At 44.0% G+C, this 15,304-nt stretch overlaps 1 protein-coding gene across 1 annotated transcript in view; it reads right to left on the reverse strand.

Moving 5' to 3' along the window:
• Positions 1 to 15,304, reverse strand: part of SLTM (SAFB like transcription modulator) — a 41,294-nt gene that overhangs the window by 20,319 nt on the left and 5,671 nt on the right. The window contains exons 2-8 of the mRNA XM_081887622.1: positions 14,380 to 14,467; positions 9,023 to 9,087; positions 8,442 to 8,612; positions 6,303 to 6,350; positions 3,475 to 3,499; positions 1,667 to 2,135; positions 1,043 to 1,092 (exon numbers count right to left, since the gene is read on the reverse strand). Of these exons, the coding sequence (XP_081743748.1) occupies positions 1,043 to 1,092; positions 1,667 to 2,135; positions 3,475 to 3,499; positions 6,303 to 6,350; positions 8,442 to 8,612; positions 9,023 to 9,087; positions 14,380 to 14,467 (916 nt within the window). The remainder of the gene's footprint in view (positions 1 to 1,042; positions 1,093 to 1,666; positions 2,136 to 3,474; positions 3,500 to 6,302; positions 6,351 to 8,441; positions 8,613 to 9,022; positions 9,088 to 14,379; positions 14,468 to 15,304) is intronic.

Genomic DNA, 15,304 nt, shown 5'->3' on the forward strand with positions numbered 1-15,304 from the left:
AGGAGCAGTGCAAAGCTGCTTCTATGGACCGGCTGCAGTAACTGCAGGCTCCTGCAAATAGGAATATAAGCAGATAGCGGCAAATGCCCTCGCCAAGGATAGCCCATGTCTCAATCCTGCTTACTCCAGAAACCAGGCAGCATCTCCTTCATAATGAAGCTCATGCTTGAAGAATTGGCTCTCTTAGCACAACTGTTGTTTTTATTGTGCTGTTATTTTGTTTTACTTATTTGAAATTCATTTTTAGAAAGTATAATGATAGGCTGCCCTAAGTATTCCAGGGGAAAAACTAAAGACACTGCCCACTGAAATTGTTCAGTTACAAAAACCTTATCAAAAACTGTTAAGTTATAGTAATCCACTAAATTTAAAGAAGTTAACTTATTTGCTGACTGTACCTGACCAGTCAAATGCCCAAGCCTAGGATTTCTCACCTCATTTCAGATGCCATCTTGTAAGGAGACCATTGTCTCAAATGAAGATGTCTTCTATTTAAAATTTCATTTACAATTAACTTTACTACCTAGCATGAACAATCTATAGATTCTTTCTAGGATGAGAATACAACAGAGCAATGTAATCATCAACTGGATGTATGACACATTTTTCGAGTAACAAACAATATTTGGAATACAACTAAGGATATATTCAGTAGGATTCTCCTACTCCACAAAGATGTTTGGGGAAACGTTTGTTAAGACACAGGCACAAGTTAGTAGCAATGGCAGGAACACATTTGCTTCTACAATGTTTCCCCACTCACTCAATAGCATAAAAAGTAGCAGTGGAGCAAGATTGACATCTGGTCATCTAAAGTAACTACAGTCATACCACCCCACTTAGAAGTAGCCTGCTGTGTAAAAAAAGACCTTTCAAATCAGCTAATTGAAGCCAGGCTGTATAGCGGAAAGGAAAAACCTGAAGGTGAGGAGGGCATAAGCATCGCCCCCTCTGGGACAGGCAGAAACATCCCTGAAGCGTTCTAGTCTCATGGCCTTGCTACCAGATCCAAGATAGCAACATATCACAAAGGACACATTACCTTTTTCATCCTTTGATGAAGCCTTGCTTTCTTTAGATTCCTTAGTAGAGCTAAAAGGAGGAACAAATCAAAGAAAATTGAACATGCAGAATTTGCTTGTCCAGAATCTTACATTATTAAGCAAGTCATTTCAAAAAAAAAGGAAACAAAAACAAAAAAAAGGAGGGCTGGACTGTTATTTGAGGAAAAGTGATTTTCCCTCATCATGGTTTTCTTGCACTGATTTTCCCCAAGATGCCCGAAGATCTAGATTTTCTGACAATTTTATTCAGTGGATATGGTAATCTTCTCCACCTTTCAGGACTGGGACTTGACTTCATACTGGTGTTTCTCAGAACTGAGAGTTGTTCATTACCATCATCACAAGGATACATAAAACTTGACTATTTGAAAAAATAAAAAATAAAATGCTGTCAATTCGCCAATGCAGCCAGCAGGACAAAGCATATACGAAGATCCCGATTTTTTTTTTAAGGAACACACAGGTAACTTATGGCCGTCAAAACATTTTATAGGCAGGAGCATAAGATACTAATTATAAGTTTCTTGCTGCTACCCCCTTAATGCAGAGTGATCTTATCGAATGCTGGCAGTATCTTAAAGAACTGACATAGAAAGACAAACCTCTTTGCTTGACCTGAGGCCCCAGTAGACGAGAGACCTTTCTTCGAAGTATCCTTGTCTTTGTCTCCAGATTCTGCTTTCTTCGAGCTTTCTCGGGCTTCCTTCTTGACAGGATCCCCCTTCACGCAGTCTTCCTTCTTACCATCTTTATGGTTCTCTGTCATCTCATAATCCTTGCTTTCCTTCTCCAGGTTCGGTGCACTGGCATCTTGTCCGTCTTTTGGCTTATTTGCTTCTGAATCTGTAATTTTCAGATTTTTACCTGTTTCTAGAAGGTCATCCCCATCAAAGTCCAGAGTGATGGCATCTTCGGCCTGGACTGTAACCGATATGTTATCATCCTCAGCTTCTTTCACAGACACGCTAGCTTCCATCTCTTCCTGAGCAGAGTGATCAGCTTCAGCTAGGCTCTCTTCTGAAGGAAGAGGCTTAGATACTTCTTGTGTACCATCACCAGAACCTGCTTTATCTAAGAGGATTTAACAGGAATAAATATGGCAAAACAAGAAGTTTAAACATTTGCATATGTATAAGCTAGAAGAGAGGACCTAGAAAATACAAAGCCAGTTATTAGAACTGATGGAAGGTTAGGGGGGGAGGAAAGCATAAGGGGCATTAACATATAAACCAATCCTTTACCCAGGATCACTCATTCTTCATGGCAAACAAATTCTCTAGACATAAATACCAAAATAGAACAGAAGTTAGACAAGGTTCCATCCAGCAGATACCTGTTCTTCAATACAAGTATCTGGCTTCCAACGTTGGCATTAATGTACAAAGAAGTTTTTCTTCATGACCAAATAGTGACTGCTTGTCAGTATATCTACGCTTCCACTGACAAGTCTTTTTGTCTTCCAATATCCTTCTAATGGCTCACAGTTCTATAGACGAATCCTTCATAGCTGCATAACCACTGTCCTCTGCGTTCCAACTCTTGCTGTCAGCCATGGTGAAGTCGCAGATGTCGGCTGTTCTTGTTCATGCACCAACTTAGGCCAAAGTTCAGAAAGGATGCGGAGTCTTCATCCTGTGTCCATGGGGTCAATACTCTCAGTTCTGTTAACAGTGTTTCCATCAGCATTCTTACGTTCCACAAAAGCTTCTGCCTTCGGATCTCTTCCAAACACCAAGTCTGTGGGCTTACACCCACAAGTGCCCATTCAAGATTTCCACTGTTATGCTTGAGTCACAATGATTCCATGTCCTTTAGTCCACAGCATGCAAGGTCCTTAGCATGCTCTCTAGAAGTCTTCTTTAGCAAGAATGTGAAGCCAGGGTGGGTTTCTGTAGCTTTTAAAGGCAATGCTGATTAGATGATTCCATTGTTACTTGTTCCAAAATGTCATGTGAGGCTGTAAAGCATGATGTGGCAATTGCCAATGTGTGGAAGCAGAATGTGGCCCGTAGTTCAAATGGCTTGCAAACTGCAGAATACGTAATATTCAACTGGCACCTATCTGTTACTGCAGTGCAAGAGAATGTATAGACATAAAGACTTACCGTACCCCCCACTCCCCAAAAAAGAGAAAAAAGGATTCAGATCTACGGAGTCTGGGATCTTTGTTCCATTAAAGGCATGTGGTGGTCATATGCATGTAACAACATCCACTGAAGTAACTGATAGGCACATGCACAATTTAAAAGCTGAAAAGCCAACAGAGAGCATGGATCCAACCATTCTTCATTGCAAAGGCAAAGATATAGCTGAAATGCCTGATAGAGAATCAACTGGTGCACCTGCCATTTACAAAAGGCAACTTGAAGCATATTAGAACACACAAAACTCTACTGAACTTCTAACATACCTCTCTCATTCTCTTCCTCTCCATCCTATAAAATAAAAAAAAAATCGAATAAGCATTCCAGTTTAGGATACATTTTAAACAGAGCCAGTAAACTAATGGCAATCTAGAGGAACAAATTGAGGTGCCTGTTCTAATAAGACTCAATTAACAGATATCTGCCCAGCTGAAATCTATTAAGCTTTACATTCTAAGCTAGTACTAGTGGATGGTTCGTAGCTTCCACTATTTCCAAGAATGATTTGTCTAACTCCAAAAACATACAGTGGTGCCCCGCAAGACGAATGCCTCGCAAGACGAAAAACCCGCAAGACGAAAGGGTTTTTCGGTTTTTGCGACGCTTCGCTAGACGATTTTCCCTATGGGCTTGCATCGCAAGACGAAAGCCCATAGGGAAATCTCGGGGACCTTTTTTTAAATGCTGGCGGTGGGGAGCAAAGCCTTTTCCCCCCCTCCGGACTTCAGAAGAGGTCCAGGAAGGCCGGCGGGGGCGAAAGGCTTTGCTCCCCACCGCCAGCATTTTAAAAGCGGTCCGGGATAGCAGGGAAGCGCTTCCCGCTATCCCGGACGGCTTTTGAAGGCAGGCGGGGGGGGGCAAAGACTTTTAAAAGCCCCCGGTTAGGCAGGCGGGGGGGCAAAAGTCTTTGCCCCCCCTGCCTGCCTAACCAGGGGCTTTTAAATCGCCCCGGGACTGTCCGGGGCGATTTAAAAGCCCCCGGAGGGCTTTTGAAGCCTCCCCCCGCCGCCCGGCTTCGGGGCATCGTCCCGATGCCGGGCGGCGAGGCAGGAACGCCTCCCCCCGCCGCCCGGCATCGGAACGATGTCCCGAAGCCCGGCGGCGGGGCAGGAAAGCCTCCCCCGCCGCCCGGCATCGGAACGATGTCCCGAAGCCCGGCGGCGGGGCAGGAACGCCTCCCCCAGCCGCCCGGCTTCGGGGCATCGTCCCGATGCCGGGCGGTGGGGCAGGAACGCCTCCCCCCGCCGCCCGGCATCGGAACGATGTCCCGAAGCCGGGCGGCCGGGCGGGAAAGCCTCCCCCCGCCGCCCGGCTTCGGGGCATCGTCCCGATGCCGGGCGGCGGGGCGGGAACGCCTCCCCCAGCCGCCCGGCTTCGGGGCATCGTTCTGATGCCGGGCGGTGGGGCAGGAACGCCTCCCCCAGCCGCCCGGCTTCGGGGCATCGTTCTGATGCCGGGCGGTGGGGCAGGAACGCCTCCCCCCGCCGCCCGTCATCGGAACGATGTCCCGAAGCCGGGCGGCCGGGCGGGAAAGCCTCCCCCCGCCGCCCGGCTTCGGGGCATCGTCCCGATGCCGGGCAGTGGGGCAGGAACGCCTCCCCCCGCCGCCCGGCATCGGAACGATGTCCCGAAGCCGGGCGGCCGGGCGGGAAAGCCTCCCCCGCCGCCCAGCTTCGGGGCATCGTTCCGATGCCGGGCGGTGGGGCAGGAACGCCTCCCCCAGCCGCCCGGCTTCGGGGCATCGTTCCGATGCCGGGCGGTGGGGCAGGAACGCCTCCCCCAGCCGCCCGGCTTCGGGGCATCGTTCCGATGCCGGGCGGTGGGGCAGGAACGCCTCCCCCAGCCGCCCGGCTTCGGGGCATCGTTCCGATGCCGGGCGGTGGGGCAGGAACGCCTCCCCCAGCCGCCCGGCTTCGGGGCATCGTCCCGATGCCGGGCGGCGGGGCAGGAACGCCTCCCCCCGCCGCCCAGCATCGGAACGATGTCCCGAAGCCCGGCTTCGGGGCGGGAAAGCCTCCCCCCGCCGCCCGGCATCGGAATGATGTCCCGAAGCCGAGCGGCGGGGCGAGAAAGCCTTTGTCCCCCCTGCCTGCCTTCCCAGGGGCTTTTAAATCGCCCCGGACAGCGGAGAAGTCCTCCGCTGTCCCGGGCGATTTTAAAATGCTGCCCGCCAGAAGAGGTCGGGGGAAGGCGGTTTCCATAGGAACGCATTAATTGATTTTCAATGCATTCCTATGGAAAACCGTGCATCGCAAGACGAAAAACTCGCAAGACGAAGAGACTTGCGGAACGAATTAATTTCGTCTTGCGAGGCACCACTGTACTATGAGATCTAGGGAAGGAACTGCCATTTCCCTTTTGACTATTATTTAGGAAGTGCTAAAATTTCCAGTGGAAGCCTTTTAAATGTCTTATATATGTAATCCAAGACCACACAACTCCGCAAGATTTTGGTGACTGAGGTACAGCAACCCAAGAGACATCCTTCTCATTTATGAAATTATCCTGCTCCCACACATTTCAATAGAACTAGTGCAGTCAAACTTGCTAATGGTTCATCTCCCTCCCTTGTGGTGCCCCTTAAATAGCACCCCAAACCCTTGTTTCAAGGCAAGTTCACCTTCCTGCAGATGTCATTAAAAGTTGGTTCAGAGCAAGTAGCTAATTCTAGTGAAGGCTGCTCTTTCACTACACAAGAAGGAAGAATCCATGTCCGGCAGTGGTGACTGTTAAGCAAAGCCAATGCAGGGCAATATTTTAAAAATAAAATAAAATTGGGGGGGGGGCATAGACACTAGTTTGCACAATGTGCTACACCAGACTCAGGGATATCCTGGAATATTCTGGGAACAGTTAAGTAGTCTGGTTTGAGACAGTAAGGTGCAAGCCATAATCTCATCAATAGTCCACAACACATGGTATTTATTTCAGTAGTTTTGTGGAATTAGAAATGACAGAGATTAAGGTATACAAAGTCTTTCTACAATGCAACTAAACCTGACACTTTAGAGGTGGTCCCTATAGATCCCTTCTAGCTGAATTCAAATATAATCAGCTTTCTAATCAGGTTTAAGAAGGCAATTTAGAAACTTACATGACTAGTGGAAAAGCTTTCATCTTCTGTATCTCGAATATTGCTGGCCTAACATGAGGAAATAAACAAAGACAGCCTAAGTAAGTTGGCTTACTTCAGAAGCAAGCAAATGCACTAACCAAGAACTTGCACTTTGAATGACAACTGCTTTTCACAAGTTGCCTTGGGTGTGGTTCACTCCCACTGGGGAGGTGAGCAGTAACTAAGGGACAGCTGGTAACGTTGCAACCCTCTGCTTAAGCAAGTTTCTCTACCTTGCCATAATTTCCTGCAGTGGAGCAGACCTGTCTAACAGAATGCTGACCAGCTGAACAAAGCTCATTGAGTTCTCTTTGTTTCATCTTCTGCACAGTTGTGGCTGGGCAACCAAAATTTCAGACCCATGAAAACCACACCAAGTCCTTTCTTGAGCTTACAAAGGGCAGTCTCCATTTCCAAGTATATTAAAGTTACTGAACAATATTATTTGACAAGTCACAAACTGTCCATAAATTGAGCTACTGTCAACAGTGCCATGCGAAGGTTTTGCCTTAATAAGGTTCTTCCATTAACCAGAGAGCACCACAATACCTTGCAACAGGACAGAAAGGCTTCTCTTCCCCACTCCAATCTCTGGAGACATATGGGGAAGCAAGGAGCTCCGGTCCCCCAGAAAAACTGTCACAAATGGTAAACACTCTCACTGGAAGTTAATGCACTTTTTATACTACACAGTTGCAGCAAGAGGCAAGAAGCAAAGGGAAATTAGATCTTAGCATCAACTGAGTCTGGAATTGATGGCCAATCATTTTCTAGCAATGTACTCAATCCCAGCATCACTTGCAAACAAACATTCCTGCCAAAAGAAGATTTAGGGAAGATGACAAACAGAGAGGTTGTGTCTAATCAAATATGTGCTGGTTGTTATGATTGTTCAGCACAAAGAACTACAAGTTCTGTAGCTTTATCAAAATTTGGACAATTAATTGTTTCCCATGGCAGTAAATCCTATTCAGGACTTTTATCTTCTTGCATGAGCAGATCAATGGAATTATTTATTTTACTACTGTTCTCCCTTACTATATTTAGCTAAGGAAAGTGTTCTTAACAGCTTGATTCTAAGCAGGCTTAGTTATATGTAAGTCTCAGAGTTCCATGGCACTTACTCCCAAGTAAGTGGGAATAGGTTGGGGAAAGGTTCACACTGACTCATCTTGATCCCACCAACAACTTCATAAATGCCAGCTCTTCTCATATCCAATGAGAGTGATGGCATCACACAGAAGGGGCCTTGAAAGACAGATAAATAGAAACGAAGTGTGTTTTGCCGCACAGAACCTGAAGCAACCATGAGTAATTCAGATGACACCTCTTTCCAATATCACAATTAAACTGGAGGAGAGGAGAAATTACATCTTGCTGCTCACTTAAGCTTGGGTTTCTAAAATGGCACTTTCTCCATTTATGTTGCCTTTGTTTTCTCTCTCTGAAGAGTGCATTTGGGATTAAGGTGGGGATAATTAGGACTGCATGGTAGAAGGGAGAAGCAAGGCAAGGGTTAAACCAATTTACCCACCCATCCTTGGATGCAATCCTCCCAGCACTTGTTTACCTCCTGTGAATCTGCCAATTCACTGAAAATAAAACTAGCAATCACAGACCAGCTGCCAGACTGCGCTTCATACTTGTCTTCCAAAGGCTCTGCTTTGCAAGCCAGAATTATATTCCCAGTTTTGGACCAGGCCAGCATAGCTGAAGGAGGTTCAGGTTGGTGCATAAGAGCCCCATTGGTTTAAACATTCATATTGCATAGAGGATAAGAGGAGGCAACAGATTAGCACATACACAAATGGAAACAAAGCACTTATTTCTGTTGCTTCCATCATTGCTCCTTCCTGAGGGAATTTGTACCCCCTTTTCCCTCTCCACTTTGTTCATGGAGGAAAGGCGGTGCAATTTCTATCCCTTGGCCTGACTTTTGTATGAGGCAGCAACAGCAACAAGGTGGATGTTGCTGTGGAAGAAGGGGCACTGACCCAAGACGAGACAGGCAATCACCATGGGCAAGGAAGCAGGTGAATTTATAGAATCTTAATGGGACAAATTTTGAAAGGAAAGTTGTAGACGCCATCCTAATAATTTGCTTATATTGCAGTATACCTGGATTTCCAAGTCCTTCTCTGTCTGCTTTGAATGAGTTTTCTTCTTGTCTACACGAGGCGCCGCTTTAGAATTCAAGGATTCCTCTCCGTTTTCTGCGGATTCTTCCAACTCTTTCAATTCATCATTTCCATCCTGGTCACTTGCATCTTGAGCTTCCAGTTCACTCTCCTTTCAATAGGAGCAACACTTAAACTTAATATATCAGAAGGAAATTTCTTGTATCTTGAATTCAGTAGCCTTAAAACCTAGGATTCTAACTAAAGGTCTCTTCATCAAATTACAAAGCGTTCATGCTTCCTTGACAGATAACTTGCCCAACAATACTTTATTACAGTTGGTATGCAAGGTCTCATAGAACTGTATGCAGATGAAGGAAGCTGAGCTCAATGGGATGTGCTAGTGATGACTTAACTCCCACTGAAATCAAAGGGAACCAAGAGCATCTAATTTAGTCTGAATAACAATAAACTGCAAATTCAGTATCAAAGATGGTTTACAGTCAAAATTGTTTAGAAGTGAGAATGAATTGGCAAAACTTAGGACTGGATCCCCAGTTTTATTTTTCATAGCAGAATTACCTTGACCATGGAATCATCTTCCACTGAAGTATCACCACTTAATTCATCAGTTTCCTGCTTTTTACCTAAAAGACATGATATGCCAATGACAAGCTTGTATCTGCTCCGTTTCAAGTGTCTCTCTCACCACAAGACTCAGGAAAGCCCTCAACGAATAAGGCACTCCAGAAAAACAATCTAACCAAAAAACATACAATCAATCACCTAGCCGCTTACCCCAAGTAGAAACAAGCCATAGCAACAATACATTGAATGCTGTAGGAAGCCTTATTCATCTTACATTTTGGGGGATAGCTTGTGGTACAGACAGAACTTAATCAATTTAATTTAAATCTATACTGTGACAATCTAGATTGATAGTCTTCTGCAACTGCCTGCTATCAAGTAAAAGATTTGAATTGGTGAGCATCTCTGCCTCTCAGTTATGGAAATTCATCATTAACATCCCCTTCATGTGTTATTCTACTGCGTAGTGCAGCTGCATTACTGGTCCTAGGATCACACAGTGCTACTTGGCCCTGCTCCACAGGAATCACAGCATACCCCCTTCTTGTAAGAAACACATGGCTTGAACTCATATTCTCATATCACATTGTCACTTGCGTATCTATACAACTCTCCTTGTTAGCCAAAGAAATCTTCCAAACAGGTATCATAAAGGTACACATTTGTGTTCAAGGAGTTAAGAGTTCACAATAGCTGAGGGGTACATTTGCTGCCCCAGGTTAAGATGTGATGTCAACATCAGACAAATTAATCTGTAAATTCTACTAGAGGTTAAGGCTTCCACATGAGTAGAGCATTCATGTCCCTCAATAGATATATTTAGTGCCATGTGAGTGCCACTCAAGAGTGGCTGGGGAAGCCCAGCCAGATGGAGGGGTTGAACAATAATACAATTTTATCATCATCATCAACATATCCTTATCTGTCTGAGAGCCAGCATGGTGCAGCAGTTAGTTGGACTAGGACCTGGGAGACCAGGGTCTAAATGCCCACTTGGCCATGAATCTCACCTTGGGCCAGTCACCAACTCTCAGCCTAATCTAGAGGATTATACAGAGAGTGGAGGAACCATGTACTGACACGGAGTTTCTGGGAAGGAAGGTGGAATATAAATGTAATAATAATAAATTGACATTGGGTCATTCCATATCAAGTGATCCAATTTTTAGCACCAGTTAAAGAGTTACAGAGGTGTCGTAATTTTGTTTGATATGTTTTGTTGTAATGTCCATGAAATGAAGTACTTTAAAATTTAAAGTAAGCCCATCATATGACATATCACAGTAAAGCCCAGGCAGTTCTGAATAGGTTGGTATTTTGAGTTTTGAAATGTCTTAATTCTGGGCTGAGCTTTTAATGATTTTGTGTAGTCTGGCAAGGCCAAAATTGCCATTTAAAAAAAAAACCACAAACAAACCTTCATAACTAAAAAAAATGGGATATAAAAAATAAACATTTTAGATTTAAACTTAGTTTTGGTCATTCAACAAGTGTACAATATATAAAGAAAATTGGATGACATGATATGGAATGAACCTTTAAAATAAATGTGTCTCAACCAACTTAATGCTTTCAATTTTTTTTACTAACCAAACAACTACCACAGCCAAATATTCCAAGGTGTTTGTAAATTTAATGTACACCATTAAAAACTAAGAAGAGGTAGTATTCACATGCCCCAGTAGTCACTATTCCTGTGGGGTTAGAATACCCATACTACTAATGATGATTGGAATAAATGTTTCCAAAAGTGAAAAAATCCCAATGCTTAGTTTTTCTATGGAATTTTTTTTTACTTTACAAGTAAATTAGTAACAATGAATGGATGGCTCCTACATGCAGGCACAATATTAAGGAAATGTGGCAGTTTCAGATTTTTCCAGAAAAGCCACTCTGTTGAACACTATTCCTTGGAACTCAAGATGCCCACCTTGAAAAGCACTCAATTTCTGCAAAAAACAGTGTTTGAATATCTTTATTTAGCTCAGTTGAGCAGAGAATCACATCACTCAATTTGATTTAGCAATGGGTGATTTATTTTTCAGCAGCTGTGCTTCCACAAATTCATAGCTTGGCCTGTAATTTTTCAACTGAAAGTTCTTTTTTTAAAAAAACTTTTTGGTTTTCCCCTCAAATACCACAAAACAAAATCTTCAGTAAATTTACTGAGCAAAGTTTTATCCTTTACTGCACAACATAAGCTACTTGTATGACAGCATGCTCTTTATGTTAAATTATATTTAAACTTTCGTTGTTATAGAACTTGTGATGGGAAAAGCTGAAATTTTGCATAATTTATGGTACAACTTCCTGGAAATAAGGGAACATTTTTTTTCACTCTTTAAATACAGACAACTCCCCAATGTCCTCTTTGAGCTCTGGAAAGGGTGTACTCACGAGCTGGAGGGCCAGCGGGACTTTCTTGAGCTGCTCTGCTGATGTGTAGGGAAGCAGCTGCTGCTGTAGTACCCTGCACACCAGCTGTTAGGTGGAGCAGTCTCAACAAAGCCCAGCTGCCCCTCTGGACTCTGCAAGGAAACCATGGAGCTCCGAAGTCTTCATGACTTATGAAGAGACCTTTCCCAGAGCCTGAAGAGGAAGTCCTCTTTGGGGGGACTTCCTCTTCAGGCTCTGGGAAAGGTCTCTTCAGGAGCCATGAGGACTCTCCAGGGTGTTCTCCACTTACATGCACTTCACTTATGCACGGGTGGGCCCAGCCAATTAGGTTGTTATCAAACTGGCTGCAAAGTAACATTATTCATGAAGAATAAGCAGGGTTCAGAGGACACAGTACCATTGATCAATGTTTTACTCAGAACCATATTATAAAGAAATATACTAAGAACATTAAGAATAATCTATGCAACTTTTATTGATCTGTCTGCTACATTCAATTCTATTAATTGCAATAGACTGTGCAAGAAATTTCAAATTGCCAACATCGACTGTAAACTTCTGCTATTGATTTAAGAACTAGGCAGAAACACAAAAATGAGGGTCATAGTAGGCTTAAATGGTAGTATGACTGATGCCTTTAAAATGTCATGAGGAGTGAAAGCAAGGTTGCATACTGGCCCCCATGCCTTTTAACTTTCTGGTAATTAGGAACAGAATGATCTCAATCTTGATGTAAGTAGATGATTTAGTGCTCCTCTCACTTTCCTGACTGGAACTCAAAAATCTCCTGGAGGTGCTCACTAAATACTGTAAACAGGAAAGCCTATCTATGAATTGTTATAAGACCAGGATTATTATTTTGGCAAAGACAGACCTTGGTATAAATGGTGTTTAGAGAAGCAAGTTATAGAACAAACTGCCTCCTTTAGATACTTGGGTGTACTCTTTAGTGAAACTGGCTCATGGAAGTGTCAAATGGAAAGTCCAAGCCTAGAAAACCAGAGGGGCATTGATAAATGTTCTATTACAATAAGGGAGGGAAGCTGACTGAACCTGCCCTAAAGTTATTTGGTAGCAGTGCTTACTCAAATGCCCTATGGCATTGAAATTTGTGGGTCTGTTTGAACTCCATTAAAGTTTTGGGAAATGTGCACAATATCCATATATAGAATACAGGTGGTCAACCTGTGAGGCAAGAGCGGACTGCATCTAGTTAAAATATATTAAAAGAATCACTACTATACCAATTGAGTGTTTTCCTCTGCTGTGCTATACGGAATTGGGTGATAACCAACTCTGTCAAGATGTTTTAGACTATTATTATTTTCCAGAACTGAACTCTAAATTGACCTTGAATAACTGTCAATCAGTGTTAGAAACTGAGATGCAAAAACTATTCACCAAATGTCTCCTAGAAGCTGGGTTGTGGGCACAAAAACAGAATGGTTAGTCACCATTTCCCCGCCCCCAATGCAACAGCACTTTCTATTTATTTTTTTGTAAAAAAAATATTTGGTTCTTTTTGCAATTTGTGGTATCGGGAGGGTTGTCTTCTGACATAAAAAATGGGAAACATTAGTGGGCGACTTTCTTCTCTTGGGTAGAGAGACCCTTGAGGTCTTTGGCCTGTGGGAGCAGGGGTTGGCTTATTGAGGTAAAAGATGCTTCCTTTTGCAACTAGGAGCAGCACTTGGTCTCCTCTGTGCTGCCTGTGATAAGCATCCAGCAGCCTTCTCTAAGACCTGGAGGAAGGCTGGCTGGCTTGGCAGCCTGTTTTTTTTTTGTATTGGAGCTTCCTAGCAGTTCTCGCAAATTCAGTCAAAGATGTTCCCCTCAGCTCTCCTGTACAGCCAGTTGCAGGGCACACGACCAAAAAGCTGAACTTGGTCGCTAGGTGGTGGTCTTGAGTTGCAAAAAACAAACAAACTAGCGACTGGTTAATTTCGAACACTGGTGTCAATTAAGAGATTGGCTCTTCTGGCTAGAATCCAGAAGGGACTTGTAACTAATTAGGAACACCATATTTCCTCCTTAGTACCCACTCCTGACAACAAAGCATTTCAGAGCTAGTTATCTGACCAAACTCTCACCAGTTTCTTAAGAAATGCCTTTATTGAGCAGTGTTTCCAAGTGATGCCAACTGCAACCTTGGATGGCCATTACCATAACAAGGTCCCGTATGCAGAAATACTTGGTGGTGGAAGGCATCACTCATTATCTGTGAGATTGCTCTTTGTATAGAGATCCAGGAGATCACTTTCGGAAACTTTTGTTCTCACAAGCAAGCAGCTACACCCTGGCAGAAAAGCGTTTCTTTTGAATGACAATAATGGAGGGGCCCTCTACACACTGGCAGCTAAAAAGTTCAGGAAAAATGTGTTTTAGATAAAATTGCTATCAGCTTGTTGGTGCCTCTGGTATCTTTTCTCTCTTATATTATAGATTTATGTTCTGTATGATTTTACAAGTTTGTCATGGCCTTTGACTAGAACAATAAACTTACGATGACAAATCAAATGCATTTAGAAGACTAATTTCAGTCAAAATTTCCAGCTGAACCACTAACTATACCGATAGCTGTGCTTTTTAAGTTAAGAAAAACAAGGCATAAATTTAAAATGTTGACTGAGCCAAGAAAGCAAGAGTGGCTACCATATGTTGCTGGACATGAACTCACAGAAGACCCAATTACGGCCAGGATGGCAAAAACTGGAGTTGGAGTCTGGTAACATCTGGAGATTAGCAAATTAGACATTTGTACTATAAAGGAACAAAGGGCAGTGGAGTCGAAGGCTTCAAACAAACTGGTGTGATCAAGATCAAGATATCAGTTAATTAGTATCTCAATAAATACCAGGGTACCTTCTACTTGCAGAAAAGTGTTTTAAAATTCAATAGCAGATTCTTTAACTAACATCACCATTTTAATAAAGTTTACTTTCAGAAGTTCTGACCTTTTCCTTTGGTTGGTTTCTTGTTTGGAGTATCAGCTGAGACAGCTATTTCAATATTATCTGGGTCCCCTCCTTCTTCTTCAATAGCCTAACAAAATGAAACACAGGACTGGGTTATACAAACATTCTACTCATGAAGTACAATTTAGTTTTTGCACTGATACAATAAACTTCAAGTTAAGGGCATTTTGCAAAGGACAAAGTGTAATTCATATTGCATAGTTCTGGTGAGGTGCTTGAGGAAGATCCTAATAACACTTTATAATAATGAGAAGGCACCCCTGGGGTGCCTTGAATGGTGGTCAGGGGTGCCGCGGGCAACACCAGCCTCAGTCCCTCTTTCCTTCCGTCTGATGCCCTCTCGTCTCTCTGCCTCCCAAAGGCTTGTGTAGCTGTTTGTTGTAGCAGCCCTGGCTACAAGCTCCGCAGGCGAATGGTGCCTCTGGGGCTGGCCAGTGGGTCCTGATTGCCAGCAACAGAGGCAGCCTTGGAGTAAGCAAACAACTGGGTGAGGGAGCCTACCTAGCCAGCCAGTCCACCAGCCCTTGCTGTTGGGAATCGACAGACAAGTAGGAAGCCGGGCATGCAAGCAAGCACTGCTCTGGCCTTTCTTGTGCTTGCTGGGTGCAATGCCTGCCTGGGAGCCGAGTGCCTGGTGAAGGGGAGCCTTTCTGCCATGCAGGCCCAGCAATGCCCAAGGTAAGGTACTGGCCTCACATTTGGCCAGTCTCCATTAGGCCACTAAGGCTGGGGGCATCCTCTTCCTAGGTACCCTGTGGGGCATGGAGAATCAGGAGTCTGGTGAAGGATGTGTGAAATCGGGGAGGGGGGGTGATGGGACACAGAGGACTGGGTATGCGGTGAAGGATGCTTGAAATCAGACAGGAGCACAGCAGAACCTAAAGGAGAATTTGGCTCCTTGGGA

This window comes from Podarcis melisellensis (genome assembly GCF_964234715.1).
Source record: "Podarcis melisellensis genome assembly, chromosome: 14".
NCBI classification, from domain to species: Eukaryota; Metazoa; Chordata; class Lepidosauria; order Squamata; family Lacertidae; genus Podarcis; species Podarcis melisellensis.